The 24,263-nt window shown below is 32.1% G+C and overlaps 3 protein-coding genes across 6 annotated transcripts; 2 read left to right on the plus strand and 1 right to left on the minus strand.

The window, feature by feature from the left end:
- Positions 1 to 214: 214 nt before the first annotated feature.
- LOC123685487 (serine palmitoyltransferase 2) lies at positions 215 to 23,560 on the plus strand. 3 transcript variants are annotated; one of them, XM_045625194.1, is made up of 8 exons: positions 215 to 634; positions 705 to 746; positions 807 to 842; positions 16,814 to 17,160; positions 18,533 to 18,897; positions 19,943 to 20,280; positions 20,363 to 20,625; positions 21,191 to 23,560. In XM_045625194.1, the coding sequence occupies exons 1-8, from the start codon at positions 509 to 511 to the stop codon at positions 21,429 to 21,431; spliced, it is 1,758 nt and encodes a 585-aa protein (XP_045481150.1). In that variant the 5' UTR covers positions 215 to 508; the 3' UTR covers positions 21,432 to 23,560. The 3 variants fall into 3 exon arrangements, with proteins under 3 accessions (XP_045481150.1, XP_045481151.1, XP_045481152.1); XM_045625195.1 differs by lacking the exons at positions 215 to 634; positions 705 to 746; positions 807 to 842 and adding an exon at positions 1,374 to 1,526; XM_045625196.1 differs by lacking the exons at positions 215 to 634; positions 705 to 746; positions 807 to 842 and adding an exon at positions 5,013 to 5,161.
- LOC123685489 lies at positions 9,493 to 12,907 on the plus strand. Of its 2 annotated transcripts, XM_045625197.1 has the most exons (5): positions 9,498 to 10,810; positions 11,034 to 11,386; positions 11,621 to 12,397; positions 12,562 to 12,645; positions 12,706 to 12,907. In XM_045625197.1, exons 1-5 carry the CDS (start codon positions 10,804 to 10,806, stop codon positions 12,787 to 12,789), a joined length of 1,305 nt encoding a protein of 434 aa, XP_045481153.1. In that variant the 5' UTR covers positions 9,498 to 10,803; the 3' UTR covers positions 12,790 to 12,907. The 2 variants fall into 2 exon arrangements, with proteins under 2 accessions (XP_045481154.1, XP_045481153.1); XM_045625198.1 differs by lacking the exon at positions 12,706 to 12,907 and having other exon boundaries at positions 9,493 to 10,810; positions 11,621 to 12,462; positions 12,562 to 12,658.
- LOC123685486 lies at positions 12,853 to 15,562 on the minus strand. The gene is made up of 2 exons (XM_045625193.1): positions 14,135 to 15,562; positions 12,853 to 14,054 (listed from the first exon to the last, which is right to left on the minus strand). Exons 1-2 carry the CDS (start codon positions 15,030 to 15,032, stop codon positions 12,859 to 12,861), a joined length of 2,094 nt encoding a protein of 697 aa, XP_045481149.1. The 5' UTR covers positions 15,033 to 15,562; the 3' UTR covers positions 12,853 to 12,858.
- Positions 23,561 to 24,263: the final 703 nt, after the last annotated feature.

Here is a 24,263-nt window from a genome sequence, read left to right on the forward strand (position 1 = left end):
CATAGAGCACATGTTAGTCAAAATTTTATTTTTTTTATTTCTCATTAATACATAATTGAAATCGAATTCATTTCAAGCCGAATATTGGAAATGATGGTGCAAACAAGATGTTGAGTTCAATTTCGAAATTGAAATTTTTTTCTATCCTATAATTTGACAGTGACATATACAAATATTATTATTCTATGAGACATCAAGGACTGCTGTCAGTTTATCCTGACATAAATTCAATTCACTTATTCCAAAATTTCAAAACGATTACTACGTTAAGTAAATTATTCCAAATCTCAAATGATAATGTGTGAATGAGACTAAGTCGAAGTATTATGAAACTGTAGAGATAAATAAATTGACCCATTTGTATTTTATTCGTTCAATTATCTCATTACTTTGCGCTGAACTATTTAAGCCTTTTAGCTTCACTACTATTTCAGGAAAAACTCTTCAATTTTTCCTTTCATAATATTGTTCGTGAGAGTGATAAATAATGGCTTTTTAATATTCTATTATGATGGCAACAAGACTAGACCATGGTGCAGGGAAAAGTGTTACGGAAATTTTGGGTTATGAAAATGACTTCAAAGAAAAACACTACCCCTTCAAAGCAATGCCCAATAGGGCCAATGGGTTTAAGGTAATATATATTTTAATTTTGTGTGTTATTTTATAGGTCTTTTTTGTCTAATTCGCTTAAATATTTGCAGAAGTATTCTAATAATTTCAAAAATTCAAGTGGGTATGTTTTGGTGAGTTCAATTTGCTATATAAAATGAGCATAAGAAAAAACCGAAATGTACTTTTTACAGACTTCTTCAGAGGATGAAACTAACAGGAAACAAAAGGTGAGTAATCCATTATCTGATATATTTCAGATTTTCACTGGACTATGGAATTTCATTTATCAACCATACGAATTATTAATTACTTGCTTTTTGTTCCAATTGCTAATTACCTAAAACAATCATATTTAATGATTGTCCGAAAATTCCTGTGATTTCATTCACTTATTGTGAAGAATCAAATAAGGTAACAGTTCCTCTTTATCACAAATAATGTCACAACATAAAATATTTTTTGTTATTAAATTTAAATGTTATTACTTTCATGTTTTCTAGTAGGAAAGTAAGGAAAATTCTCTTCAATTGATATTAAATTTTTCAAAATGTTAAAATCCTGGACAGTTATCTAGATCTGTGAATTAAAACACACATTTCATGTTGAATTTAAATGCAATATTAAATATTTGAATAAACTTCAGAATGAAAAGTATTAAATTTGTTTATACAGCAAATATTATACTGATAAGGTAATAATAAAGGTAGGTGAGTTAGTACACTTATTTTTATAGGTGTAGATAAATTTCCTAGAAGATTAATATTTCTGCTATTGCAGGATTATGAAAATGCCTACATTTGCCTCAAATGATTCCACATGTCTCAGTTAAGTTAAGTGACAGGTTCTGTGTGGTTACACAATCGGAGTTCAATCTTAATGAAATATCAATAGAAATGCTCTTTAAGACTGCTGTAAGTGAAAACTGGAGCAAGTTGTAAATTCCATTAACAAATCAAATTAATTTGACATTGAACTCGCCATCCTCGTATATTTTTGGAAGAATGCTGCAAAATTGGCGAAAATATCTCCTTTTTTTTTACTTCAATACAACAATTAATATTTTTGTCAACTTCTTGACGTCAATTTTTTGCAATAACTGGATCAGAAAATTTTATTTGTTAAGTGTTATTGAAATTTTCAATTGAAATATAGCACCATTATGCTTTCATATTCGAATGCATTTAATTTTCTTTGGTCACTGGTTGTTATCCAGGAATACTTTCTAATACTATAAGTTTTTTGAGCGATCGTCTCCGAAGCTATCGCTCTATCATTTCGTCACAATGTCTATCTTTTTTGAATTTAGAACCGGGAACGATAAGGACTGATGAAAAATACGTCCTCAAATTCGATTCTGTCCGTCCGTAAACACGATAACTTTCGAAAAAAAGGACCTAGAAACTTGACATAGAATGACAATTTAAAGCCTTCTGCGGAATTTCCAGGCTTCTCCTTACGCAATCAATAGCGAAGAATATCGAAACAAAAATTAAAATTACCTAGTAATAGAAACAACTACAGGACTCTTTCGTGCCGCCGCAGATAAAGTGAAGATAGCCATGTTGGTCGCCAACATTCGTCGCGAATAGGCACTCCAAGAAGAAGAAGAAGTAATAGAAAAATATAAAAATAAAAAAAAAATAATTTCTCGCAAACTTAACAACAAATAATCATAAAATTGAAAACATTTATTACTACGATGATACCGGAAAATAATCAATATATATTTTTTAATTGATATTTTCCTTGCAAGAGAAAATTATGAGCCATATAAAATTTGCCGTGTTCCTTTTAAATCTATGTTTGGAAAGTAACCTATATGATGTTTGTGTTTATTGTAGAAATGCCGATACGTTGACGTTCTAAATTTAATCGTTTTTTCAAAGGCAATTCAGATTTAACCTTGCACTAAAACTGCGATTTTTCAATATATGCATGTTTGTTGATTTCATTTGAACTACACATTCTCGTGCTATACTATTCCTGTATTTATACTCAAGAGTAATTCGGTTGACCACATACATAAATTAGATATAAAAGATCGTTTCTTTACGATACTTCCAAAGCAACTGTTTAGTTGAATGCTTTAATGTGTTTATCCATATTATTGAATACTCATGGTTGTGCAACTTTCAAGAAATAAGTTTACATGATGTTTCAAATGTTGTGTCGAAAATTGTGAACTAAATTTGGCCATAGCTTTTGTTTTTCAATCCTATTTTTCAATGATTGCATTGAATTCTGTGAGAACAAAATTAATGTGCTCCTAAAATCAATAATTTCTGAAATATATGATATATTCTTGATTTATATTTTATGTTGAGTCAAATTCATCAAATCTGTTTCATAGTTGATGATGAAGAGAAGGATATCTCAGTGTATTGATTTATTTCGAAAGGAATTGAAAAAATTCATTAACAGGCCAATTGAAAAGTCCCCGGTCTACCATAGTAAAACACATTTTTTTTGGAAAAATTCAATTTTATTATTCAACATAGTTGCCTTCGAGGGCGATACAGCGATTATAGCGATCTTCCAACTTTTCGATACCATTTCCGTAGTACGATTTGTCTTTCGCTTTAAAAAAGGTCTCAGTTTTGGCGATTACTTCTTCATTGGCGCTAAATTTCTTTCCACCGAACATTCTTTTGAGGTCTGAAAACAGGAAAAAGTCGCTAGGGGCCAGATCTGGCGAATACGGTGGATGTGGAAGCAATTTGAAGCCAAATTCATGCAATTTTGCCATTGTTTTCATTGATTTGTGACACGGCGCATTGTCTTGATGAAATAGCATCTTTTTTTTTCTTCAAATGGGGCCGTTTTTTAACGATTTCATCCTTTAAATGATCCAATAACGCTAGATAATAATTGCTGTTGATGGTTGATGGTTGAATCAATGAATATTATACCTTGCGCATCCCAGAATACTGATGCCATAACATTGCCAGCTGACTGTTGTGTTTTTCCTCGCTTTGGATTCGGTTCATCGTGTGCTGTCCACTCAGCTGACTGTCGATTGGACTCAGGAGTGAAATGGTGGAGCCATGTTTCATCCATAGTCACATATCGACTCGAAAATTCAGGTTTATTGCACTTAAACAGCTTCAAACACTGCTCAGAATCATTAACACGTCTTGCTTTTGATCGATAGTGAGCTCGCGCGGTACCCATTTTGCACACAGCTTTCTCATGTACCAATATTCGTGAATGATATGATGTACACGTTCAGATAATATCTTCACAATGTATGATATCTCGATGAACTTCACTTTACGGTCATTCAAAATTATATTGTGAACTTTTTTAACGCCTTCTTTGGGCGTCCACTTCATTCGATGCTCATTTCACAACGTTTGAACTTAGCATACCAATTAATGATGGTTGATTTTCCTGGTGCAGACCCCGGAAACTCTTCATCAAGCCAAGATTTTACTTCAACTGTATTTTTTCCCTTCAAAAAGCAATATTTTATCAGCTCACGAAATTCTTCCATCTTTTTTCAAATAACAGAGGTAGCTACACCCACAACGCAATATCTCACAAACTAATGGTCGGACTGCTGTCAAATATTGACACGTATCGTTTGAAAATTGTTACTAACTAAAAATCAGACCGGGTACTTTTCAATGGGCCTAATATATGTAAAACATAATTCTTCCTGACTTCAAGTCATTCTTCTCTCATATTTATTAAAGTATAGTCTGAAAGCCTTTTTTTATTAGTTAATCAGTATTGTTTGCTGTGATCAGTAGTTTTAAGTCTGTATAAATCCGAGAGATCAACAAGCCTTCAATATCTTTTGATATACACAAAATAGTTCTTTTCTAACATTTTGGATTAAGTTTTATTGATCTCGATGTTAACATGAATTATTAAGTATTTTTTTCCTACTTAACTACATCTTTTCACGAATACCATGAAAATGTCCGAAAATATTCAATTAATGAGCTTATCGTGTCTAACCTTCATTGCCATATCGTTTAAGTAAATTTTAGGGTCTTAAGAGTCCTCAATTTAATAAAACTAGAACCGATATTCAATTTTCAGAAAACTTATTTATTTCACAATAGTTTGCTGTCGTGTTTGAATCAATGAGATTATATATTGTATAAATCTCTTCTCATCTAATCTAATTCTCTTCATTCAATTCTAAAATGAATCAGTCTATCTTGAATTGAATAATTGAGAAAATAATTACTAATGGCTCTTTGTGGTTTTTGATTGACTAATAGCAATATTTTTTCCACTTTGGTTTTATCACTCACTCAATTTTCAGATCTTATTTTATGAGCCAGTAACTAATATCTTTCTCAGTTGAAATTATTGACGAAATGTAATTAGATTATTGAGTGTACATAAAGCACTTTACTGTTAACTACATATGTGTAGAATATTAGCATTTTCTCGTGATATCCTGTTGTGCAGATTATTTGAAAGTTATACTTGAAGAGTGAAATAAGTCGAACCCTGATTATAATAATTCATTGTAATATCGACCAATATTTGAGGAACTGAAAAAAAAACAACTCTAATATTCCAAGAGATGGTAATACACTTTTAAATTAACAAAAAATAAGATAGTATTATACACTAACTCCTTTAAGGCTCAAAATGAATATCAATCAATTGTTTTCACTGGATAATTTCTGAAATCAATGAAGTCTGTAACCAAAAGATGCTTGCATTTTAATTTTGATTCCTCGTAATCTACGTAATCGAATCAATCAATAAAATGGTACAATGTTTCCATGAAGGAACATTTTATTTTTTTTTTAATTGTCTAAGGGTTAGGTATGGAATATTTTACGAAAATTTTTGGACAAAAAATTTATCAGGTGAGATCGCAATTCGGCTAATCAGAGATCGTCAATTATGGCACCGCTCACCGATTCTTCGTAGAGCACCCGATTTTGAGGAAATTTGAACTCGAAATTTGGGAAAAAAATGAATTTGCTTCTAACAATCGTTATATCTCCTGAATTATTCGTCACAGACCCCTCAAATGCAAACCTTTTTCAACTTCAAGTTCCGCTCTAAAACATAGTGAGGTTTCAAGTGCGTAGCTCACGTCCAGAAGAAGTGGCAGCTTCGGGAAAATTATCAATTTTTTCTTTGAAAATTTCAGATTTTTGTCTATAATTTATGAAATAATGTACTGATCGCCCAACTGCAAGTATTTTCGTAATCTACATAGTCGAATCAATCATTAAAATGAAACAATATTCCCATGAAGGAACTTTTATTATTTTTCAATTTTCTAAGGGTTAGGTATGGAAAATTTTACGAAAATTTTTGGACAAAAAATATATCAGGTGAGATCGAAATTCGGCTAATCAGATTTCGTCAATTATGGCACCGCTCACCGATTCTTCGTAGAGCTCCCGGTTTTGAGGAAATTTGAACTCGAAATTTGGGAAAAAATTGAATTTGCTTCTAAAAATCGTTATATCTCCTGAAATATTCGTCACAGACCCCTCAAATAAAAACGTTTTTTCAACTTCAAGTTCCGCTCTAAAACATAGTGAGGTTTCAAGTGCGTAGCTCACGTCCAGAAGAAGTGGCAGCTTCGGGAAAATTATCAATTTTTTCTTTGAAAATTTCAGATTTTTGTCTATAATTTATGAAATAATGTACTGATCGCCCAACTGCAAGTATTTTCGTAATCTACATAGTCGAATCAATCATTAAAATGAAACAATATTCCCATGAAGGAACTTTTATTATTTTTCAATTTTCTAAGGGTTAGGTATGGAAAATTTTACGAAAATTTTTGGACAAAAAATATATCAGGTGAGATCGAAATTCGGCTAATCAGAGATCGTCAATTATGGCACCGCTCACCGATTCTTCGTAGTGCTCCCGGTTTTGAAGAAATTTGAACTCGAAATTGGGGAAAAAATTGAATTTCCCTCTAAAAATCGTTATATCTCCTGAATTATTCGTCACAGACCACACAAATAAAAATGTTTTTTACGACTTCAAGTTCTGATCTAAAACAGTCAGGTTTCAAAGGCGTTTCTTAGGTCCAGGAGAAGTTGCAGTCTCGGGAATATTATCAAGGATTTTTTCGAAAATTTCAGATTATTACCTATTATTTATGAAATACTGGACTAATCGCCCAACTACAATCTAATAATAATCTACCTAATCGAATCAATCAATAAAATGGTACAATGTTCCCATGAAGGAACTTTTATTTTTTTCAATTTTCTAAGGTATGGAAAATTTTTCAACAAAAAATTTTTGGGTGAGTTTGAAATTCTGCTAATTAGATATAGTCAATTCTGACACCCTCACCGATTTTTCGTAGACCTCACTGTTTTGAGGAAATTTGAACTCGAAATTTTGGAAAAAACAGTAAAAATTCAAGTGCGTAACTTACGCCCAGAAGAATTGGCAGCTTCGGGAAGATTATCAATTTTTTCTTTGAAAATTTTAGATTATTACCTTTAATTAATTAAATGATTTTATTGATTTTCTTTGAAAATGATAAGTTGCGTTATTGACAGTTTAGTTTAGTATGCAATTCTGTTGACAAAAATTAGTTTGAAGGAATTTTTCGTTGGAGTGTATTATAGACTTCTTACAATAATCTAATAAAGTGTAGAGTGAGAGGAAATCGACTACAACAAAGGAGTGGGATGCATAGTTTTGATTGGTTCTATATATTGAACCAATAAATACTATTCTATTAGTGGTTGAAATTCAAACTTCGTTATCTCCTACTTTACGACCACGTGACAGGAGCTCAACCTTTCTCTCTTTAATCTTGGAGTTAATTCTTAATTCTCTTGAATGCACTATCACCCAAGGGCGCATCTACATATTATTAAATCATTGACTACTTATAAGTCTTACAACGATATCTGCTTGCGTAAGAACTAAATTTATTTATCCTTGAGCAAATCATGTCATGTTCAACGTACGCCTTTGGAGATGATATTTAAATTAAATTACTGGAGCGGATGGTCAATGTCTCTAAATTGATGGACTTTGATTTATAATCCATGATAGGAACTAAATAATCTTAAATTGAATACAACAAAATCAGAAATTTTGCTTCGAGACGAGCAGAGAAGCTATATGTGAAGATATTATTTCTATCAGTGGCGTAGCGCTACATTTGTGGTCTTCTCCCACAGAATTGTGGCCTCCTCCCTCCATCTGTATTATTTACCTATGATAAGATTATTTTGTAAAATTTTAATGGTGGATAGTGAAAAAATATGCTTGGCGATATAAAATAAAGAGCTAACTAAGATCCTAAGTGACTTTTTAACCGATCTATAATTCCTCTACTTGAACAGTTTGTCTACATACATTCATAATAAAAATGTTATTATTATTATTAGAAAAAAAATATATAGCCCAACTAGCAATTTCATATTTTGTAACTGTTGCCAAAACGTTTTGAATGGTAATGTTATAAAATATCCTTGGTCTCGGAAATGTTTTCAATGCTTGTATACAACAGCTACTAGCGTAAAATTGGCACCATTTTATAAAATACATTTGTCTCCGTAGGAATTTCATAAAGCCTTCTAGTAACGTTACGAAACAATTTTATAAACATTCTGGCTGCTGCTAAAAAATTCATTAACGACATTATAAAACAGTTTCAATGAATATTTGCATAATACAGTATAAAATGTAATGGTTATATACCTAATATTTGGGAATCAACTAAAAACTGTTTTATAAGAGCTGTATAACTGACTTCATTAAACGTTCTGAAGTGAAAAAACGACATGCATTGCCATCTATAAAATCAAAATATTTTGTAATTGATGCCTACAGTTTCAATAAGTATATATTAATATAATTCTTTAGGAATGAGAAGACATAATACTGGAATGTCGGTTGGGTTTTCTCACTAGAGATTATATTCGAATCATACTTAGTTATGAAGTTTGAGACATATTTCATGATGACCGAAATGAACTTATGATGCAAATGAAATTTTATCGTGAAATCGAGCATAAAAATAATAGATTATTAACGCGCCACCTATTCACAAATGTTTTCAGTAAAAAAATAATAAAAAAAATTATCAAAAAATTAGGTTAGTGAATCTGATGATCTTTTTTGTAAATGAAACATATCTATATTTGATCTACGCATCAATTTGAGTGAGTTTTCGTACTTGGGCGGTTGTAATCTTCACATATCAATGATTTTCATCATTTTAATTCCTCGCCATTTCCTACCACCACAAATGATGTAATTTTTCAATGGCGTCTTCTTATAAAATAATTCTGCATCATCGGCAAGCTTTTTAAGATAACTTAGCTATTATATAGTTACTATAAAACATTCTGATATTATTTACTTCAGCACTACCTCTATGGTGAGACAGGACCGAACTGCTTCCGAATCAGTTTTTCTACAACATACCTTATACGTATGAGTATTTTCGATTCCGAGAAAGGACTATACCTTCTATTTCATAACTCATTTCTGATTGTTTGCTAAAAACCGGTTGCTATCTCTAATTTTCGAATTTTTGGCTGAAAATAATGATCTTAAACGATATGGTTTGACTCACTGATCAAGAATCCGTGGTCGAAATTGATTCTGTCCGGCCGACCGTGTATCCGATAACTGTCGAACGGAATGAGCTAGACGGTTGAAATTTTCAGAGTATGTTCGGCATATAGATATCTCGGTTAAGTTCGTTAATGATGAAAATCGGCATACTGGTTTCGTAACAGTTTCATCATAAGAATCTATTAATATCATTTTCTAATCTAGCAAGCTAATACAGATATGATTTTTCGAATTTTCAATAATTCATCGTACTTCATATATGTTTTCACGTCGAAATTTAACGTATGTTCTGTGATACCATATAGACATTATAGACATGGTCTATGTGTGATACAGATAGAGACATGCCAAACTAAGTTCATAGATATTAATTGCTGGCACTATGAATCAGAGAGAGTAGAAATAAGTGGGAATATTAAATTATGATTCTATGGCATGTCCGCTTATTGAAGTATATGTCATTTTAGAATAGACTAAGGCCGGACTTATGCTGCCGGAATGTCTCTCTGAATTCATATTCTCAATTCATAATCTGAATTCTGGAAGCTTGCAAATTCTAGATATTAATACTCCGAAAAAATCAGAATTTGTGAGGTGAATAGTGGATTAGTATGGAATTATGTGTTTTCTTAACTAATATTATGAATTGAGAGTATGAATTCAGAGAGCCATTCCGGCTGTATAAGGCCGCCCTTACAATGATGCTCTGTCTGTTCTTTCAGTTTTGAATTCTTGGAATGTTAATCATTCTGTTTTCGAAATTTGAAATGATTCGAATATGCTTCAGTTTGAAACAAAGCTCTATAAACAATATGTTTGTTTTCGTTACTCCGAGAACACCGATTTTGGTCGATTTTGCCCAATATCGAACTTATCCGAGATATTTATCTTCCAAATCTACTCTGAAAATTTAAACTGTCATTCCGTTCGACAGTTATCCTGTTCAAGGACGATCGGCCGGACAGAATGGATTTTGACCACGGATTCCTGATAGCGAGTCGAACCAAAACGTTTTATACCATATTCAACCAAATATTCGAAAATTACAGACATTTAGGCAAATTGATAAGCACTCAGCTGTTCCGATGAACAATTGCGCCAAAAATACAAAATGTGGGAAAGCTTACTCCGAAGCTGCTCTTAACAACTTTTCATTAAAGCTTCGGAGTAATTCCTATTAAAACTGTCGAGTATGTCGATCAATAGAATACGGTCCTGTCCTAAGGATTTCAGATTTCAGCGAAACAGTTGTGAGTTCCAGTTGATCCAAATATTAAAATAATAAGGTTGCTTAGATCACTTATAGAGCATTATTGACTACTGTTTGGCTAATTGACGATCTTTTTACGGCCTTATAAAGCAAGTCCTCATGGAATAAGAAATATAATTATGATTATGTGATAGTTAAACTTCTTATTGTAGTGATAGTCTTAGAGAAATAGTCTATTGTCTCTCGTGATAGTGATTGGGTCGCAGCAATTTGGCGCTACTGAGGAGAGGAGGTGAAATCCATAGATTATTCTGGAATAAATATACCGCGTAAACTTAATTTAACATAACCTAAAATCAAATTTGTTCTGAACTGCTTGGCAAATCTGAGTGCCGACTGTGACGAGTGACCTGTTTAAGTTAGAAAAGAAAATGCAAGGTAAGTTGATTGAGAGATTTGCACCAGTGATTCAATCGATAACTAGGTAAAGCACAGACATGGAATGTCCTTAATTTAATTTACCGAATCTTCAATAATGATTCACTGTAAAATACACTATGGTAAATGAATGAGTGCATAACATATTTGTGCTTTTTGATATGAAAATGATATCTTAGAGTTTGTTACCTACATTCTTTCTATATTACTGAACTTCTTTTAGACATGTTCAAGATCGTCCAAACTATCGAAAGGGGCTTGAAACAGCTAACAATTGTTCCTTCGGGATGGGAGTATAATAATCAGCTTCATTGGCCAAAATTAGGGGCTGAGAAGCTGATCAGGACTGCTAATTCCTTACCAGAAGCAAACTGGTTCACAATGGCTTGCAAATTAAAAAGGAACCACTTATTTAACTATGAAATTGCTGAAGAGGAACTAAATCGAATGTTGGAAAATGACGATACTGAACAAGAGGATATTTTAGAGGTCCAGACTAAAAAGAGACCGAGCGTGAAGCTGCCAAAGTCCATATCTAGCGAACATAATTTTAATGAATTGGCCAATAAATGTATGGTGAGTTATTAATTCTTATTAGACAAATTCAAGCGAGTAACAGGAACATCAGAGGGGTTAAGACCGATCCCTTGCTATCAAAACCGATTGGTTATGTATAGCAATATATTGGTCTTAACCGATCTGTTCCGGTTATTTGCTTATATTCGACTATTGTGTATCAATGATTCTAATCATAATCCACTTCTATTCAATATTTATAGTTGAATTAACAAATGTCTTCTTGTATTGCAGTTGACTGCTTCTTTGGAAGATTCTAGGGTGAAATCTTCAAAAACAGAGTTGGATACTGAAGTACTCCTACCCCAAAAAACAATCCAGCAAATTATACCAGATGGATTAAGAACAGAAAAATCCTCTCTAGATGCAGAATTGATGGAAAAATTTGAGAGCTTGATAATTAATCAAGACATAATTATGAATAACCAGAAACTAATTCTGGAAAGAGAAGGTCATTTATCTTATCTAGAAAATATAATGCAACTCCTTGCCAAATTACAAACCAGTATAGATGTTATGGCTAGTCATTCAATTAACAATAACTGTACATGTAACACTGCAACTCAGAATAATAATAATATTGATGATATCTTTTTCGAGCCAATAGACTCTTTAGCGGTACTTGAGAAACTGGAGGCCAAATTGGCTAATAAGAAGGAAATGGAAGACTTAATACAAAAGTTTAGTTATGTATGTGGAAGAAAGGGATGTGGAAATGGAACCAATAACTGCTATATTTTGGTGGACAAAATATTCTCTAGAAAATTCATGACTCTATGTTCTTGGGCTGGAGGTGCTAAAGATCCTGGAAAAGAGAAAATTCCATTCAAATTTTTCAAAAATGTTATCGGATTATTTTTTCGTGTTGTGAGACTCTCCGATGAAGATTTTACCTTGAAAAATTGCGAAGAGTTTTTCAAGGCTGTCATCAGAAACTCAACGAAAAGGAATGAGAGTAGCATGACACGAACATCAAGGAGCAAAAGGAGGCCCAAAAGTCTTTCTTACAAGGTAATGAGAGAACTTTTTTCTTGGCTATATTTTTGTGGAGAACTGATTTATGAATGAATTCACATGTGAGTAGAGTACTGACATCAATATAGGGCTCATTCTTTGTCTGAACATAATGCAATCTGACATCATTCTATGCATATACAATACATTCTTCATTTCAGATTAAGAACCCAAAGATTGAAGAAAGTAATGTTATGGAACTAAATGAATTAATCATCAACGAGGAGAACTTTCTAAGTAGTTATGTGAGTTATATAATCAAACTTTGGGAGTTTCTTCAATTTTCTTTCTTTTCAACTTTGTAGGTTCTGGTTGGAAATGAGGATTCTACAGGAGTAACATTAGAAGAGATGGAACAGGTGAATGGAGAGGATAGTGAAAATGAATGAGTGCAGATTATAAATTATTAACTTATTTTATTTGAATATTTTGTTGATTTTTAGTTTACAAGATGAAAATTATTTATTTTCATGTAAAGTGTGCAATAAAGGAATAAAAAAAAATTCATCTCTATATTTAGTTGCTACCATTTTGCACTTAACATCCGTAGTTGAATAAAGTTTTAATGGCTTTTGATTATTATTATTAGTTTTGAAAATATTTAAGAATGATGATTTTATTGGAATTTCAAAAACTTCTTGTAAATTATCACCTACAGCATGTCCACAAATGAGAGGAGTGTTATTTATCAATATGGCATACTCCATTGCTACAATATCATCATTGTGAGTAAGAAACCATTTATTACGATTGTCTGCCGATAATGAGAACTGTTTCAATTCTATTTTTGAAAAAAATCCTGAGTCGTTCTTGCTTTTTAAAACAGGAAAAGATGTGCAATATTTTTTAGATTCATTTTCACATTGTATAATTTCACTCATCCTTTTTGCAACCTGAGCCAGTGGGGAATTTCCATTTCGTAATAAATTTTTTATTTGATAAAGTCGACTTTCGAAAGGGTATGCATTGAAAGTCGTCAAAGGTCCATACCTTCTTACTTCATCAACTAAATGAGTGAGATTATGAACATTACTGGTAATATAATCCTCTCCATAAAAATCTCGATAATATTCAACATAATTATTGAGTAATGCTTCAGCCAAATGGAGAAAATGCACATAATATTTAGTTGAGCATATAGTTATAGCACAAAAAAAATTAAGAAAATGTTGGTACACATCAAGAGGCAATACATCCTTAAGTATTACTATACTTAAATAATGTAAAAAAGTATGATATTCGGAACCTTTCCAATGGCATAAAACATTTAAGCCTCGTACAGCTCTATGAACTTCAGATGGTAGCTTACATTTCTCAAGAAAATGTGAAACGTCAGTAATATCTTTCGCACACCATTTAGTTTTATAAGTACCAAAACTTCCATCTCTCCATCCCAATAAACACCTTTTCATGACACCCAGATCGATCAGATGAAGAGAATCACTGACCGGAAAATCTTCAACCATATCGATGGGCAGTAAACTTAGAGGGGTATCTTGTTTATGATGGGAGCCATATAATTTTGCATGAAATCCAGCATTAGTTCTTTTTTCACAACCTATCGTAGGAAAGTAGACTGTATGGGAAATGTGTGAATATTCTCCAACTGTAGTACACTTGAGGCATCCATGTTTACTATTGAAGTTCGTTACTCCTGAAAGATAAAGAAAATAATCATTCACCCTTTAAGTTATATACCTATCTTGGCCATTGATGGTCAATTATAATAATTACCTTTGATGAATGCTCTAGCCGGTGAGTCACATACAAAGCATCTTATTTTAACAGTAGTGTTGTTTCCGTTGATTATCAATCCTTCCGAAAGTATTGGTTTGGCTTCTTCAACAAATGGTGTCAAATATTCTGCCAAATTTGAAGGTTTTCCCTTACCACAATATATACCTATTATCATGGGTTTAATTTCAGGAAGTTCATGAATGTTGAAAAGTATAGGCCAGAATTCACTTCTACTGCTTTTGTATATGGGAAGACCATCCATACTAATATTCAACGAAATTTTCTTTGGAAGATTTTGAATTGATGTCAACATTTTCTGTAAAGAAAATTGTAATCCATGGTGCCAATAATGGCCATTCTCTCCAATTTTAACCATAACAATAGTGTGATATGTTTTCAAAAGTGTTCTGGGATCATGAGGTAGAATGTTCGGCATCCTTCCATTCAGGTATCGAAAGAGCACTCTTAATGCTGAGTGTGAAATATTAAATGAAACTGCCCATTGCCTTAAACGATTCCTAAATTCTGCATTTTGCTCAAGTTCCAGTACAGAGTCGCAATCTTCATTTGACTCTAATTCTATCAACCAATTACCTCTTACTTCATCATCACTTGTGACTATGTCAGTATTATTATTCGACAGGTCCACCACTGTTTGTGGGTTCTCAGTTGCTGTGGCTTTGGTAATCGAGATAGCAGACGTATTTTCGCTCATTGAGATTTCAGCATCTGCAGATTGTGTACAGTCTATTGATTCAACATCTTTCTGTAGTGTCTCCTGATTCCCAGCACTATATGTACTTGTATTCTTCATCATATTTTCATAACACATTTTCATTCGTCTTCGAAATGCACCACTTTTTTTGATTTTTTTCCACTGACTTATATCGCACATAATGAAGAATTATTTTCAAAATAGGTAACCTAACTTAAAATTTATAGGTATATTGTTTTATTATTGTCGTAGAAATACGATACAACAAAATAGTTATCAAGTGGTTACCAAAACAACTATTTACTCATCGAAACGAAATCGTTGCTAAAGGTACAACAATATAACAATTTTTTAAGTGGACGAAAAGCAACTTAAAAGTATTTCTTTAAGATATTTGTAACACTATCTGCCTTATCACCATAATAAATTAAAAAACCACTAAGCAACAAATCAGTTTTATAGATTGTATTATTTTATAAGCTAGGTATCGACACACTTAAATGATAACTAGGCAACTGTTTCATAAGATATTTTATAATTTCGCTTTACTAACGTTGTCACGATAACTCTATAAAATTCTTCAGCTATTCGCAACAAAAAAGTATTTATGTAGGCTTAATATAATAAATTGCTATTATTGAAAGCATTTATAAGATACCTTTAAAATAAAATAGTCACCAAACATTCGATTTATAAGACAACTTTGCTCGTTGGGAGGCAGGCTTTCATATGATAATTTATTGATGCTCCTTTACAAAAATTCATTGTATTGCACACGTCACAGGATTTGATAAAAAGTACAACTTCGAAATGATATAAATCATTTCTCATCATTGTCAGAATATAAAAATAATAGAGATAACTTAATATAGTTATACAATTCTTAAATGATACGAAGTATCATTGTCAAAATATAAAGGCATTACTCAATAAAGTAATAACTTCGAAATTGTATAGAGCATTTCTCATCAATGTCAGAATATAAAAATAGTTGGAATAACACAATAAAGTTATACAATTCTTAAATGATACAGAGTATCATTGTCAAAATATAAAATATAAATGCATTACTCAATAAAGTAATACGACTATGAATGATATAGAATACCATTCCTCATTACAAACATTACAACAAAAAGAATAAATTAATTTAAAAGAGATTAAAATTGGAATAACTCAATAAAGTTATACAATTCTCAAATGATACATAGTATCATTGTCAAAATATAAAAGCATTACTCAATAAAGTAATACGACTATGAATGATATAAAATACCATTCCTCATTACAAACATTACAACACAAAGAATAAATTAATTTAAAAGAGATTAAAATTCAAACTACTGGACAGGAACTCTTGGACACTCCAGAACGCATGCTGCCGCAAAAATTCACCGACAGCTTGCTTATACTTTTTGAGACTGAGCCTTTTCACCTCTTCAGGTATCTTATTAAAAAGCTTATGTGACATATGAAAACTAAAGATGCCTTCCACGTGCCATCTTTTATTTTTATCGGAAATTTGAAGTCCTGAAATTTAATGACACTGAAAAATAGTCATAATATAACAAACAATGAGGAGTTAGCACTGACGTCAGTATTTTCTGAGAGTACGTTCATTCATGCGCCAATGCTTTCCTGCGTTTTTTATTCTTCCACACCTTTTCCAATTGTAGTTCAGAAAATCAATGTTCAATTTAAAAAAAGGGAACAAGTATTTCAGGATAGGAAAGTATAATTCAGAAAAAAAAATGGATTTCAGAATAATTAATTCAATTTCAGAAAAACGAAATTGAAATTCACATTAAGAAGTTCATTAGCATGAACAGTAAAATTTTTATCTCGCATTTGAATCTAATATTTCATTCAAATGAAATTTGGAACTAATCTTTGAAATTTTTCAGCGTTTAATGTAGAACACTCGAAATTTTCCAATGTAACAAAATAATCCATATTTTCAGGGCCTGAATGGAACCAAGACTTACAACCATCATGACACAAGGTCTAAAACCAAACCTGTGAATGAATCATTTGAATCACCCAGCTTGATAACAGCTTTTTTGGCACAACTCAGTTTTTACATTTTGATGCTATTGGGTTTTCTCAGTCAAACGCTGTTCCCCCTGAAAATTGTAAGGGAAAAGAATAGGGATGGATATCCACCGCTTTTCGACAAGTTTTCTGCATTTTACTCACGCTATGTCTACAGAAGAATTAGGGACTGCTGGAATTATCCTATTTGTAGTGTTCCTGGAAAGGAGGTTGTTTTGAAAGAGAGGTACACTCCTGATAATGGTTGGACCTTCAAGTGAGTACTCTTTAATATTTTCCGGTATTTATAGAATATGTATACAGGGTGATTGTACGCATACTTAAACAGCAGGTGCGGGAGATATAACTGAAAATTCTATTTTTTTATGGATTTTCAAAAACTTGTAACGGGTGTTTTTTTCGAGGTATATAACTTTAAGTTGGCATTACTGTTCAAGTGGCGACCGATTTAACAGCTGTCAAGTGATTTATTCTCAGTTTGGTTTGGCAATTCATCATGAATAGACTCACGCCTGAACAACGCTTGCAAATAGTGCAATTTTATTTCGAAAATAATGGTTCTGTGCGGAATACGTATCGCGCACTACGTCCATTTTATTTTGTTTAGCTATGAAGCGCACTTCTGGTTGAATGGCTACGTCAACAAACAAAACTGCCGCATTTGGAGTGAAGCTAATCTTCAAGTGTATGTCGAAACACCGTTACATCCAGAAAAACTGACTGTTTGGTGCGCTTTATGGGCTGGTGGAATCATTGGTCCGTACTTCTTCAAAAACGATGATGGCCAGAACGTTACAGTCAATGGTGATCGGTATAGAGCCATGATTACTAACTTCTTCATTCCTGAATTGAACAACCATGATGTCCAGGAGCTGTGGTTCCAACAAGACGGCGCAACATGTCACACAGCTCGTGCCACAATCGATTTATTGAAAGACACGTTTGGTGACCGCCTAATTTCACGTTTTGGACCTGTGAATAGTGTGAATTGGCCTCCAAGATCTTGTGATTTAACACCGCTAGACTACTTTCTGTGGGGCTATGTAAAGTCATTGGTCTATGCGGATAAGCCACAAACCCTTGACCATTTGGAAGACAACATTCGCCGTGTTATTGCCGATATACGGCCACAAATGTTGGAAAAAGTCATCGAAAATTGGACGTCCAGATTGGACTACATCCGAGCCAGCCGTGGCGGTCATATGCCAGAAATCATATTTAAAATGTAATGCGACAAGATTATCTTGCCGATAAATAAAATTCATGTCAATCGAATAATTCATCGTTGTTTTATTGCTCTAAAAAAAACACCCTTTAGTTTTCCAACATAATCGAATCATAAAAAATTGCAAAGGAAGTGTTTCTTTTGACCTCTGAAATTTTCTATTGAAATATATCTACAATTCAAAGACTCACCCTGTATATATGTACATACAATTCAAAAATCAACAGAACTATGAATGACTCGTTCACCTGAATAGCTATGGATATTTTCTCAAGAAATATAAATTGCCGCCTCAATACTTCCAAATAATATCTCGACAAAATCATTAAACCTAACTAGCTGAAAAATTGAAATATTGATTTACAGTTTTTGAGGAGAGACACTTCAATATTTTTTTTTTCAGATTTACTGGCCGTGAACTGAAGTGTTTAAATTTAGCGTCATATAATTATCTAGGTTTCGCTGAGTCTTCTGGTCCTTGTGCTGAATTAGCTATTAACTCAATTTATAAATATGGTGTCTCAACAGGTGGTACAAGACAAAAGTATGGCACCAGTGAAATACATGTGGAGCTTGAATCACTGCTTTCTCAGTTTTTGGGTACAGAAGATGCTATAACTTTTGGAATGGGGTATGCCACAAATGCTTTAAACATACCCAAGTTGATCGGACCTGGTTGCTTAGTTATAAGTGATGAAAAGAATCATGCTTCTCTGATTGTGGGCTTAAGACTTCCGGGTGCTACAGTGAAAGTCTTCAAACATAATGGTTTGTGAACATTTCTTTGGCATCTTGTGGCATTATATAAAATAATTCAGCAATTTCTTCCTTATAGGACTAGATATATTTTTCGAACATATCTAAATCAAAAAATTTTTAAGAAACTGATTATTTACAGATATGAGAAATAAAGGAGCTACTCGATTTGATTTTATGAGCAAAACTATTTGTTCTGATGAAAATTCAGGGTATGAAATTTTTGTTACCATAAATTGGCATAAAACTTCAAATATGGTTATTCTGGAGCTAGATGCATCTCATTTCGTTACTAAGATTTGGTTACAGTTGATCTCATATTTATTTGCCTTTTCATGGGTTTGTTCATTTAGTTTCTAGAAAATAATGTTGTAATGATGGGTTTTACGGATTTGAACTTTATTTCATTCATTTTCATTGCCTGTAGCTATAATTCTAAAAAGATTTAATTCTAGCCTTAATTTTATACCGTTTAAAATCCTCTAAATATGAAATGGCCTAGTTAGTGTATGTATAAATTAAAATAGTTGAAAGAGGAAATAATAAACCACAGTGTAAAATTTGCAGTGTTTTGGTTTTGAAACCATAAAAAAACAGGCCAATCTGTATATCAATAGAGCGTGAATTTTTAGCTTCAACATGTAAAAGAAAATTTTTTACCATTTCCAACTTATAGAATAGCTATAACAGTTTTAAAATACACATGTCTAAGTAAGTCAAAATTAAAACAAATTCACTGATTCTAATCTATGTTGTTGTGAATTTGTTGTTTTCTTGTTGAAAAATAACATTTCTGGGAGGTTTCTTCATTAAAAAAATGTATAACTCCTCATTATCATTGACATAGATTGTATATATTCAGAACTTTTGACATTTTCTACTATAATTGTTGAATATAGTAGAATATGTATTTGAAACATCACTGCATTTTTTCAATCATTCATTTTCATGAAATTTGGAAAGTGGTTCTTACAGTCTTGCAGTTTTCCAAAGGAATTGCTAACAGATACTGTTTCATGTTACTTATTTTGCAGTGTAATATCTTATTATTTTTTAGATGTTAAGCACCTTGAAGAAATCCTTCAAGAAAGCATTATCCAAGGGCAACCTAATCAACCAAAGGATCAGCACAGATCATGGAGCAAAATTCTCATTGTGGTAGAAGGTGTTTACAGTATGGAAGGAAGTATTGTGAGATTGCCAGAAATCATAGCTCTTAAAAAAAAGTACAAAGCTTATCTCTACCTGGATGAAGCTCACAGCATTGGTGCCATGGGACGTCATGGTAAAGGCGTCATCGATTACTTTGATTGTGATCCAAAAGATGTTGACATTCAAATGGGTACCTTTACCAAAAGTTTTGGCTCTGCTGGTGGTTACATAGCAGGTTCAAAGGTAGGGCTTGTTGCCGAAAATCAAAAGCGCATATTCACTTTTTCATGAAAGTTGGCGAAAAACTGTTTAATTCATATTGTAGGATTTAATAAGTTTCCTTAGGGAACACAGCTATGCTTCTTGCCATGCCTGGGCCATGCCACCACCCGTAGCAGCTCAAATAGTGGCAGTCTTGAAGATTTTGATGGGTAAAGATGGCTCGAATGAAGGCCATAAGAGAATCGAGGCACTTGCAAGAAATACACGCTATTTCAGAATGAGACTTGAGCAGATGGGCGTTATCATTCATGGTAATGATGACTCGCCAGTTGTTCCTATTTTGGTCTATTTGTACTCGAAAATTGTGTAAGTATTATTAGTCATATCGTCGGCCAAGAGTGTAAATCTGCTATGTCCATAATGAACAATTTTACAGGAGACCAAAAAAACCGTACAGTACAGTGTTATAATAATACTAATAAGAGAGTTTATTCATGAAAATACATTCAATAAACTCTATTGAATGTATTTTCATGAATAAACTCTCTTATTATTATTATTATAACACTGTACTGTACGGTTTTTTTGGTCTCCTGTAAAATTGTTCATTATGGACATAGCAGATTTACACTCTTAGCCGACGATATATTGAGTTATTTTTTGTAATTAATAGATATGATATTAACTTAACCGCGACATTCAAGATTCAAACCTATCCTGAAAATTTCAAGTTTCTATATTTTTCCGTTCGAGAGTTATTGTCTTTACGGACGGTCGGACTGTCTTATTAATAAGACCACGGAATAGTCAACAGTGAGTATATTCCCGGCTCAAAATACGAAAAATACAGAAGTGTTGACGGAATGTTATAGCGCTCTATTCTTTCCTTAATTGTCTCATGTGTTTTTTGTCAAATGTATATATTTTTCAGTATTATGGTGAGAACCCTTTACAAATATCAGATAGCCACTGTGGGAGTGGGTTATCCTGCAACTCCTCTCTATGAGGGGCGGATTCGTATATGTTTATCGGCAGCTCACACCAAAGAACAACTAGATTATGCTCTGGACATAATTGAAAAAGTTGCTGAAGAAGTAGGATTGAAACATTCAAGGAAACCAAGGAATCCGAATCCCGTTGAATATGATAAAATCAAAATTTATCAAAACTGATAAAAAAAAAATTTATTAACTCAGTAGAGTTGACTTTTTAATTTGGAATTATGCAAGGTAAACATTATACAGGGTGATTGATGGTTGCTTGCACCTCAGACGTTCATGGGAATGCATGGAAAACAGAATGTAACATTTGCCTAAAAATTTCGTCAGATACATTGGTCGCATCGATTTGAAATAATTTTTGAGATTCCTTGTTACCGCATCGTAATAATCTCTGATATTTCAATTGGAACAGCTTGTACTTTTTCGTATCCGTCGGTTCATAACGAAATTTCAACATAAAGGTCATCAATATTCTGAGATGAACATCGTGCATTATTCCTTCTGTAATCAATCACTCTGTATATAATTTTTTTTCCACAAGTGTTCAATATTGATATTTTTATAATGTTGAAAAACTGCACTTCAATTTTCAAAAAACTTTGTATTATATTTCCTTCATTCTTTCTCAGAATGATACTGTGGTTTTATATTTTTGGGACTTTAATTTTTGTTGATCTGAGACCAGTAAATTATTAGTATGGAAATTGAAGAAATGTTTCAATTCTACTGGGTTAACATGATTTTATTAACTAAAAAGGGTTCCAACAAACCAGTCTTTTAGAAATTCTATAGGTTTAGATAGTTTCTCAGCTTACCTGAACTCAAACAGTAGTATTATGGTAGTTTGTTGAATCTTACTCATTTTGAAATAATGAAGTCTTGATGATATTCCACCTGATGAAAAGGTATATAATATTGATTCGAATATAGTTTTAGTAAACCTTTTTAGAAAAAATATACCCCAAAGGATGTGATCTTGAGAAAGTGATCCTTTGGAATACATATCTCTTAAAAACAAATCTTATTGTATAGCTTTCGAAAGGGATATTCATCAAATCATCACTTAAAACCAGTAGGTATTTTAAATTATTATTCGGTATTCAAGAAGACTCAGAATTATACTTTTTATATTGGTTCTAGTAAAATCCTATAATTGTATTTTTACATTCCTCAAAGGTCACACTGAGTTTTTGCAGTTCCTTTTTTTTTAAATTGTCAAAAACTTATTGTTGTGATGATATTTTTCCAGTATTATAGTTACGTGTATGTAATTTAAGTGTTTTAGTAAGGTTTTTTTCAACCTTCAAATATTCATCTCAGTAACATTATTTATTTACTTATATTAATCTGTTTTTTGTTGTTATTATATTTTTTTAGTATTTCACTGAGAGAATCTCATTCTTATATCGAATAATTACATATGCTTAAGTAACAGATTAAAAGCACTTGCTATTTTAAGATATAACACTTGGAATTCAATGCTATAAAGTTCAGAAAAAGTCCCATATGAGGCAAATGTAAATATTTAGATGCGAACTGAACGATATATATGACTATATATTTATATAATCAACACAATTCTTCGTTTCTATAATATTGTGTTACAGAATCCTCACGCCAAGTATTTTGAAAACACCATATATTATCTTCGAGTTCTGCTTATCGATGACACTGAATATATAGTCATTATGCAATTCTGGAGCCTGATGTAGTGATTGAGAAAGTAGATCTACTGCTGAACATATCGTCAATTTTAATTTCTGGAATGAAGATCCCATTCTGATGTTTCCTATAATTTTTTATAATTCAGTATTCTCAACATTTTATTTTGTACTAGAAATTTTTAGTGAAAATATTCTTTAATGATTTTGACATATTTATGTTTGTGTGTATGGAGAAAATATTTTTATATGTGCTATTTTATTTGCCTTTCACAAATATGAGTGTCATTTCATGATTCGACTGATTTCATTGTATGTAGCTTTAAGTCAAAAAAATATTAGCATAAGCGGTGATTGAGTATATCTTTATTTGCATTGTCTTATATATTAGATTTGTTTTTACTATTCGACTGAAATTGTTTTGTTATGAGAAAATACCATTATTTATTGATAATCAAGCACAAATATTTCCCTTTTTTTAGGCCTCACACCATCCATTTGAAATGCTTTGTTTACTTCAGTGGAATGAATGTGATTAAATTTAAAATTAACATACTCCTTTTCAAGCAATGTTTTGGCAGGTTAAGGAATTGTTGAATTATTATTTTTATCAATACATTTTGAGATCTGGTTACTGAATAGTGTTTCTTTTTTCCCCAAAAATTAAATATAAGATGGGATAGGAAAAATATAAAATCGGGAACTTGAAAAAAATCAATAGACAAATCAAAGACTAATCTGTGGACAAATTATCTCCATCAATAGTGATTAATTAATAATTTATTTCCCTTAATTTCATGTTATGGGATGTTCAATAGCATTGAAAAATGGGCTTAATCAATTAAAGAACTTTGATATAACAGGTGAGTTCAATGGAAGAGATTCTGGCTTGAGTGGACTTCCCCCTCGAAGCCATCAACTTTTTATTCGAACCATTTTTCCGTAAGATGTTTCCTTTTCAAGATTTCTGACTCTACAGTGACTTTATAACTTTATTAATAAAGTCACACTGCCTTTATAACTTTATCAATAAAGTCATTGTATCTGACTATAATATTTGGTGACATCTAAAAGAAAAATTTGAAACTAAATCAAACCAGGTAGTGACATCTAGGAAAAAAAATGGAATCAAATATCTGTATGATCTACCATCCCTAAATGGCGCAATCGTATAAAGTATAGCGTTCTGTTTGTGGTTCGAAATATCAGAAATTCAATCAGTAAGGTCAACATAGATGACGCTGAGTGCAAATTTTAAATCAATTTAATGGAATGAATGCTTTTTTAAATATCGAGGTGAAGTGTAATTGCTTTAACACTGGCATGACGTCAAACCTAGTGA

Source organism: Harmonia axyridis, chromosome 7 (assembly GCF_914767665.1).
Source record: "Harmonia axyridis chromosome 7, icHarAxyr1.1, whole genome shotgun sequence".
NCBI classification, from domain to species: Eukaryota; Metazoa; Arthropoda; class Insecta; order Coleoptera; family Coccinellidae; genus Harmonia; species Harmonia axyridis.

Excerpts from the sequence above, each read along its gene's own strand:
- LOC123685487 (XM_045625194.1), top strand. The coding sequence starts at position 509 with ATGATGGCAACAAGACTAGACCATGGTGCAGGGAAAAGTGTTACGGAA. Across the intron at positions 747-806 it reads ATTCAAGTGGGTATGTTTTG|ACTTCTTCAGAGGATGAAAC; the intron begins GTGAGTTCAATT and ends TACTTTTTACAG. Across the intron at positions 18,898-19,942 it reads GAAAGTCTTCAAACATAATG|ATGTTAAGCACCTTGAAGAA; the intron begins GTTTGTGAACAT and ends ATTATTTTTTAG.
- LOC123685489 (XM_045625197.1), top strand. Across the intron at positions 11,387-11,620 it reads AATTGGCCAATAAATGTATG|TTGACTGCTTCTTTGGAAGA; the intron begins GTGAGTTATTAA and ends CTTGTATTGCAG. Across the intron at positions 12,646-12,705 it reads AGAACTTTCTAAGTAGTTAT|GTTCTGGTTGGAAATGAGGA; the intron begins GTGAGTTATATA and ends TCAACTTTGTAG.
- LOC123685486 (XM_045625193.1), bottom strand. The coding sequence starts at position 15,032 with ATGTGCGATATAAGTCAGTGGAAAAAAATCAAAAAAAGTGGTGCATTT. Across the intron at positions 14,055-14,134 it reads GGCTAGAGCATTCATCAAAG|GAGTAACGAACTTCAATAGT; the intron begins GTAATTATTATA and ends TTTATCTTTCAG.